Below are 8,323 nucleotides of genomic sequence, written 5' to 3'. Positions count from 1 at the left end.
ATTTTGACTTGAGACTTGATTCGGACTTGAGTGCAAAGACTTGAGACTTGCTTGTGACTTGCAAAAGCAATGACTTGGTCCCACCTCTGTTGTCCAGACTTCTTGAACTCTTTAGCAACACAGAAACTCACAGTGTTGACCCTTAGTGACATTCCCCTTAAATGTCTATCCGAAACGCCAGGTCTAACAAACGGACAGCATCGTGAGGAACAAAACTGTTGCACGTTTTCCCTCGGCTTATCCCCCATATTTCAGTGTGCTTTAATCTGACGTTTTGCTGACGGGTACTACAACAGGACTTTGAATAAGGCCTGTGCTGTTTTGCTTCAAGGCAGATGTAGCTTATTATCTTCATAAACGAAGCCATATCAAATTCAAACTTTTTGCACTTTGTTGATTAAAAAAAAAACAAAACAGCGGTAATTCAAAACTAGGAAAGTACGGGCCACTTTATTTGTCCATCCATCCATCTATTTTCATCTGCTTATCTGTTTTTGGGGGCAGCAGTCTCCATGACCGCCACATATCACATTGCACCGTACCAAACCCTCTAAACCTTCCTACAGGTGGTGAGTCCACTGGAAGGTACCAACCGCCCTAACCGGGATTCGAACTTGCCCAGGAGGTGAACCCTGGGGTTCCACACCAATAACGGAGACATTGCCTCTGGGCCAAAGCGCCACTACTTCATTTATCATAGCAGTAATACTATCTGTTGTCACAAAAAGCAGCATTTTAAAAAAAAAAAACATAATATTTTCATGTCTAATATTTATAATAATAATAATAACAAATTGAATTTAAATAAAAAAATGATACATATGACAAAATTAGACGGTGTAATCGTGATTGGATTTGAAGAGTGGCAGTGATCCGATGTTCCTGAGCTGAGGGGTGACGGTGAGTTTTAAAGTCGTGAAATAGACTGGCTGAGAGCTCTGTGTATAAATAGCTACTGTTTTACTGAGAAAAAAAAACTGTAAAAAAAAAAACTTCCGGAGTGATTAAAAAAAAAAAAAATCATGGGCAAGACTTCTGTTGAGAAAACTACCACTTACATCCAGTTTGAGCATCTTCTCAACGATCAGCTCCAGTATGTCCCGTTGAAGGGACGGAATGTACACCGTCACCCTTAAGAGGTTGTGGACGTAACACTCCTGCAAAAACACAGACATGAGATCCAGTTTGATTACTGTGTATAGTAACTCTAAACAGGACAGCACCCATGGATTAGCCATTTAAAACAAAGTTAATCAAGTAAATGTACAGTATATATAGAAACTAGAGTTTGACAAAAAAAAATGTCATGTCTCAAAGGCAGCAGAACGAATCCTATGAATGTAAGAATGAAAAATGGGGTAAAGCTGGTGTTCCAACTGTATATGTACGAAACAGTATCTCACCAGTGTTCTGGGGGACTTGTGTATGAACGGAAACTTCTCCTGCAGTATGGGCATCAGGAAACAGCGCGTGCTTGACAAAGAAAAGAGGAGGAGAAAGGGGAGAAAATAAGAACTACTTGAAACTAAACACCTCTACAACTTTCACTTCTACAAATGAAGAACGGATATTGTTGTTACATTTCTTTTTTTTTTTTGTTCTTTGCTCTCTATGAAACACTGGACAATGGACAATGACTTTTTTCTTTTTTATCATTTTCTTTGCCTGATCCTATAGTTTCATTTTACTCAAACTTACTACTTACTAAAGGATCTTTAACAACTCTGAGCTTCTTTTTTTTTTTTTTATAGTTATATGCTGCCATCTAGTGGAAGAGAATTTAATTGTTTTGTCAGTGACCCTTGTGTAGACCAACAGAGATTTATTTGGGGTAAATTTCTTTGCTCTCTATGAAACACACACATGCTGAAACAATGGAAATGGGTATGTGTGACTTACGCCGGGACATATCGGATGATGAGTTGCAAGGCCTGGTGACACTGATCAAAGTTTCTGGGAAAGTCTTATTGAGATAAGAACCACAATGCACATCATGTTTATAATATTCATAAAATAAGAAGAAGAAGAACAACAAGAAGAAAACTTTATATTCACAGTTCATACTTCATTTTTGTCAAACAGCAAAAGTCGCAGAGAGGTTCCGGGGGAGGGGAAGGGGGGGGGTCTCTCATACATTCATAACGTACATAACATTTCCCTAATTCAGCGATTCTCAATTATTCTCAGAAATGTTTTCACGCCACGAACCACAACCCCGACGAATTGAAGTACTATTGAGAACCTGATAACATGTATATTTTTATCTGTACAAACCACTGTATGAGTTGCTGCCCCCTAGTGACTGGAGGCTTGTTATCGTTCAAGCATCACAGCAGTAGGTACAATTATGTCCATATTCCATTGGAAACCCCTCACGCCCCACCGGCACCTCACCGTGCCCTTCCGACTGTTTGCGAAGTACTGTCCTAATTAATGGTAACTACTGTATATGGAAGAACACTGAACCCCTTTTTATTACAGTTCCCTCTGGTCCGAATAGCTAGTATTGTTCAAACCATGTTTGACCTATTTATCACATGCACGCTGAATTTGAAAAAGAAAGTCGCACTCACTTTCAGTTTCATCATCTGAATCAGAAAACTCCACTTCACCGCAAACCCTCACTCTCTCTGGAAAAGAAAAGATAAAATTATTGTTCAAATGATGATCAAACATAACAATCAATGTCTTCGGCTGCTTTTATACTCCGTACTTATACACAATCACTTGCAGGTATCCAATTCCATAGTTCTTTGGAAGCCTAACTGGTACAATAGGTTATGTATACTGTGTTAGAGAAGAGCTGCTTTAAAATAAAAAAAATAAAAGCCAGTCTTCGAGCCTTATCGTGAGTGAGAAATTAAACGGATTAATATACTAGAAATTGCATTAGCAACTGTTGTAAAGGAAATGTAACAAAACGCCACAGAAACCTACTTTGAGTGAAATGGGAGACCACCATTCTCAGGCAGGCGCACAAATACACAGTCTGTGCTGAGACCAGGTTACTGAGAAACATCATATACTCCAACACCACTGGCTGGCTTCGACCGATCCATGGAAGCCTCTAGAAAAAGACACGCATACAAAAGGCATTCAGTCCAAATATCCACAGCACTAAAAATCTCTATATACCTTATAATTTAATTTATTTATCATATTTTTTTTTTTTTTTGCATATAATCGCATTAAACACCAGGCCACCACTGCTCCACATATAATACATGTAAAGTAAGTTTAGATTATATGAGTGATCATGTAGGTAAGATAAGACACATCTGGGAGTGACTGAAGAGACAGAAGGACAATAACTTTTTTCTTTTTTTTATCATTTTCTTTGCCTGATCCTATAGTTTCATTTTACTCACAATTTTATTTACTCAGTGTGAAACTTACTACTTACTAAAAAATCTTTAACAACTCTGAGCTTCTTTTTTTGTTTTTTTTGTTTTTATAGTTATATGCTGCCATCTAGTGGAAGAGAATTTAATTGTTTTGTCAGTGACCCTTGTGTAGACCAACAGAGATTTATTTGGGGTAAATTAACATTTTTAGAACAATTAAGTGATATTGGATCATCTCCACAGTACACGTAGGGCTGTGTGAAGTGTTGTGTGTAGTGCGAACTCACCAAAATAGTATAAATAAGCTGCTCATGGTCCTTGTTCAGCTGGGTTACACAACTGCGAAATTCTTGCAGCCAGCTTATGATCTGAGCATCCTAAAACAGAGATACAGAGCACAACAGAGGAGAAATAAATGCGTAAACTGACAATAAAATGTAAACACGTAGAGTATGGTACAGTACAGTAGGGTAAGTCAGTGTTTATGGTGTACAAATGAAATATCTTAAAACATGTTAAGACATGCCCCTAAACCCCTATGGTTTTATCATGATACCTATGTACTCTATACTGCACTATATTTACACTTACATTTTAATGGCATGCATTAAGTTGTAAATACACATGTAGATATGTAAATATTTAATATACAAATGCTTGCATCCAACCATTAATCCATCAATGGAGTAAGGGCATCCTGTGTAAAAACTGTGTCAAATAATAAAGATAAACATAATGTAAACAAGGACATGCAGATGTTTGGGTGTACCTTTATCTCAGGATCTGCAAGCTGATTCTTCATCAGCTCATAGTCACTTAAGTCTCCCTTTAAATAAAAAGAGGAACAAGAATAAAAAAAAAGATAAAGATTACCGATCTTGAAAAAAAAAATAGTCAGGGTTGACGAAGTGGTATCTAATCAACATTAGTTGATCGGAGTTCAAATATATCTCACAAAAAACTGAATAAGAAAAAAACAATAATAAATACAAAACCTAGATTTTCATTTAAAAAATGCTTATTGTATTGTTTCAATCATGAAATAAATTAGATTCCAATGTACGAAGTGGTATCTAATCAACATTAGCTGATCGGAGTTCAAATATATCTCACAAAAAACTGAATAAGAAAAAAACAATAATAAATACAAAACCTAGATTTTCATTTAAAAAATGCTTATTGTATTGTTTCAATCATGAAATAAATTAGATTCCAATGTACTTTTGGCTTTGTCAGGCATCTTTTTCTTTCATTTTACGTTATACAGCAGGGACTATAAATTTCACTTATATCCAAATTGTATTGAAAAATTACGTGCGCCAATATTTGTTATGTTATTAAGTTTACGAACACATACAGTACATTGTTGATATATTTCTGTTCTAAGTCTTTTTAAAGACAGACATTGAGAAGCTCAAATTTTTTTCTCATAAAACAACTTTTATTACATATCTCGGTTGAGCAAAAACATGTAACATTTTTATGTCATCTCTAAACATTTGTGTCGTGAAATTGTGAAGGTTTATAAAAGACAGATGACTCTTTCGCGATTATTATCTTGTTGATTGCATAACAAGTTATTTAAGCTATGACGCAGTGCTTTGTTGTGGACTAGAGCACAAAAACGAAAACGTTAATTTTAACGTTAAATTACCCAGTGTTACTTTTTTACTATATTAAATTTCGATACGCTTTTGCGATATGCTTTTTTTCTGTAACACGACACATTTTATAAGAGGGGCTTTGATTAATTTGTTTTGACTTTAAAGTTACTGACACGTTTATAAAATAATTTTAAAAAAGCCAATGCAATGCTATCAAAGTCATGAGACATTTACCAAGGAGATTCTTTGTAATGGACAAATACATGTTAGTGGGAAACATTGTTTGATGTAAAAAAAACAGTTCATGGTAATAGAAGGGTTATATTTTCACGAAGACCGTTCATTATTTTTTTCCTTCCTTAGCCCAACATATTAATGGATACGATTAGATAAGGGACAACCTAGCATTATCGAGTAGACAGTCACAAAACAAAAACACACTAAGGTAACTTACCTTTTTATATTTGGTTAGAATTTCCTCAACATTGCCTCCGAACCTCACCGTCTTTACAGGACTACCTAAAAAATCGACAGCGTCAGTCTCCATGTTCAAGAAACAACCTCGCGCGCTTTACCAACAACAGTCTTTTTGACATTTAAACATTTAAGCGAAAACTAGTAAAATGTTATGACTGCTATTGATATATTTTACACGAGGAACCGGCCCGTGCTATGACAACAGAGTGGCATCAAGAAATGTGGTGTATATACCGGAAGTAAAACGTTGCACTCATGCGCATTTAAATTGGTCCTACGCGCTCTGGAGTTATTGGTTCCGGTCGTCTGTATAAATTAAGGCATTTAAAGATGGCTTAACCCCCCTTTTTATTCATGGTTTCAATAGGCATTTATTTTTAAGTTGTGCCAAAACGCTTTACAAACGGCAGATAATTACACTAAAGGAGATAGGAGCTACGGAGCCCCTACTACGGAGCCCCTAAAGGGAGATGGGGGGGAAAAAAATCTCGTGCTCACATAGCTGAAGGAGGGTAACAGCCTTTAGATGGAGAGCAACGTTAAAATGATTAAAGAAACTCCATCCCTGAGCTTTTACTGTTACTCTCTCTTACTCACTGATATACTCCAAGTTCTTGTCACCAGTCTTCTGCTTCATCTTGCTAATGCCCCCACTCTTCCAGTGTTGCCTTAAAGGCCAAATCTCGTTCATTTTTGGCTCTTCCTCAATATCATCCACCCCTCTTTAGCAACCATCAGTTATAAAAATGTAGAATTTCCACCTCAGGAATCGTTTGTATCAAAGTCATTTAAGGCAACCAGAACGCTAACTAGTATAAAAGGGACGTCTGAAAATCAATGATAAACATCAAATTGGTCCAAGGAAGGAGGGCGACAGTTGGAATTAAAAGTGCAGCGACTATAATTATTCTTATATTTCTAATTAATCAGCAACTTTCAGAAGTGACGGTGGCATTTAGCAGCTTTAAGACCTAAACTTATTCTTGGTTTTTCTGTTGTTTTTCCAGCTGCAAATATCCCAGTATTGGAATGAACATATTGGAACCGCTGACATGCCTCTGCTTGTGAAAGACTACTCATGGACGCAAACAGAAACGACTGTTCATATTTATGTGCCTCTGAAAGGAGCCAGGGCTGGAAAGGTTGACATCGTCTGTACAGACGAATACCTCAAGATGAACTACCCTCCGTTTTTATTTGAAGTATTCTTTTTTGAAAGTGTGGACAACGACAAAAGCACATCCAAGGTTGGGAATGGAGTTGCCGTCATTAGTTTGCCAAAGAGAAGCCCAAAAATGTGGGAGCACCTGATGATAACGCCGTGCGATAAAGAAATGAAGAAACAGATCAGAGAGTCCGCGTTGCAGAAACAATGCGACAATCTAAATAGTCAGTCCGCAGCAAAGGCGGAGAAGTGGCGAGCTGAGGAGAAGCATTTAGTGGAAGTGATGATAAGTTGCGGGAAAAAGGTAAAAGACAGAATCCGGAATCTGAAGATGGCGGAGCAAGAGAAAACCATAACTGAGCTGGAAGCCTTGCGGCTGAGCTCAAAACAAACAGAAGAGCAAGAAGACTCAGCAACGACTTGCAACGCTCAAAATGATACCAAGACCCAAACAAAGACAACAATAAATGGAAATGACCAACATCAACAAAGAGAAAGTGCCGCAGTAGCCAGGTGCAAGAAAACACCGTCGCAACTTCCCGCCCTGAGATGCACGGGAAACATTCAAGTTAAGTTTACCACAAGAGTTTTCCAAACGCCATTAAGGGAATCCAAAGTGCAGGAGGAGGAAGAGTGGCTGAGAAAACAAGCCGAAGCCCGGCGTATAATTAGCGCAGATGCTGAAGACCTCAAGGAGTTACCGGAGGAACATAGGAACCACGAATGGCTAAAGGACAAAGGAGATGCATTTGTTGAAACGGGCGATTACCTAAGTGCGTTAAATGCCTACAGCTTGGCCATCAGGCTCAACAGAAAGATCCCAGCGCTCTTCTCAAACAGAGCTGTATGCCACCTAAAGTTAGGGAATCTACAAAATGCTGTTGACGATTCCTCTCAAGCCATCGTCCTGTTGACTCCACCTGTAGCTGCCAATTCAGAAGCAAGGGCCAGAACTCACATTCACAGAGGAGTGGCCTACTGTGAACTGCAGCTGTACATCGAGGCGCTGCAGGACTTCGAAGCCGCTCTTACCATTCGTCCCGACAATGAGGGTCTGCAGAAAGACGCACAGACACTGCGGAACGTAATTCAAGGACAAGCAATATCGATGCCCGAGAACTGACATCATCATACAATGAATTTATAGTGGTACTCAATCAGTGGTATTCAATTTCATTTCTGTCATTTTTCTACACTTTATTCTGTTAGTATCAGTCGTTTTAAAATGAAGTATATTAGTAAAACGGAAGTACATTTTTCCCACTGTGGCCCGGTACCAAATGACCTACGGACCAGCACCAGTCCCCGGACCAGTGGTTGGGGACTCCTGGCTTTTGCTCTTGTACATAACAGTGAACTAGTTCAGACTACAAAGCATTCAGTCATTTGAAATCTATGTTAAGACCAGAAGATGCAGATGACGGCCTGTCATAGTTTTTCAAATTAAGAATTTGTTTTATACTTGTTTTTATTTTTGAATTATCTGTAATTTCCATTCTAAGAGTTGTGTTTCTGCTTCTTGGTTAAGATGCCTGATCTATAAAAATATATATATATATATATTTCTTAGACAAAAATTAAAACCGAAAACGAAACATGAACATATATGTATGTGTGTATATACATATATATACATACATACATACATATATATACATACACATATATATACATATATACATACACATATATATACATATATACATACACATATATATACATATATACATACA

General features: G+C 37.6%; 2 protein-coding genes across 2 annotated transcripts in view; one reads left to right on the top strand and one right to left on the bottom strand.

Annotated features, from left to right (window-relative positions):
* Positions 1 to 6,458, bottom strand: part of rrn3 (RRN3 homolog, RNA polymerase I transcription factor) — a 15,297-nt gene extending 8,839 nt beyond the window's left edge. Inside the window, exons 1-9 of the mRNA XM_025064677.1 lie at positions 6,023 to 6,458; positions 5,403 to 5,467; positions 4,114 to 4,170; positions 3,632 to 3,721; positions 2,938 to 3,067; positions 2,574 to 2,630; positions 1,900 to 1,963; positions 1,404 to 1,473; positions 1,059 to 1,157 (exon numbers count right to left, since the gene is read on the bottom strand). Of these exons, the coding sequence (XP_024920445.1) occupies positions 1,059 to 1,157; positions 1,404 to 1,473; positions 1,900 to 1,963; positions 2,574 to 2,630; positions 2,938 to 3,067; positions 3,632 to 3,721; positions 4,114 to 4,170; positions 5,403 to 5,467; positions 6,023 to 6,116 (726 nt within the window). The 5' untranslated portion in view covers positions 6,117 to 6,458. The remainder of the gene's footprint in view (positions 1 to 1,058; positions 1,158 to 1,403; positions 1,474 to 1,899; positions 1,964 to 2,573; positions 2,631 to 2,937; positions 3,068 to 3,631; positions 3,722 to 4,113; positions 4,171 to 5,402; positions 5,468 to 6,022) is intronic.
* LOC103392525 (dynein assembly factor 4, axonemal-like) lies at positions 4,429 to 8,140 on the top strand. The gene is made up of 2 exons (XM_008329149.3): positions 4,429 to 5,393; positions 6,433 to 8,140. Exon 2 carries the CDS (start codon positions 6,478 to 6,480, stop codon positions 7,711 to 7,713), a length of 1,236 nt encoding a protein of 411 aa, XP_008327371.1. The 5' UTR covers positions 4,429 to 5,393; positions 6,433 to 6,477; the 3' UTR covers positions 7,714 to 8,140.
* Positions 8,141 to 8,323: the final 183 nt, after the last annotated feature.

Source organism: Cynoglossus semilaevis, chromosome 17, assembly GCF_000523025.1.
Source record: "Cynoglossus semilaevis isolate Cse_v1.0 chromosome 17, Cse_v1.0, whole genome shotgun sequence".
In the NCBI taxonomy this organism is placed as follows: Eukaryota; Metazoa; Chordata; class Actinopteri; order Pleuronectiformes; family Cynoglossidae; genus Cynoglossus; species Cynoglossus semilaevis.
This window is presented reverse-complemented; position numbering and strand designations above follow the sequence as displayed.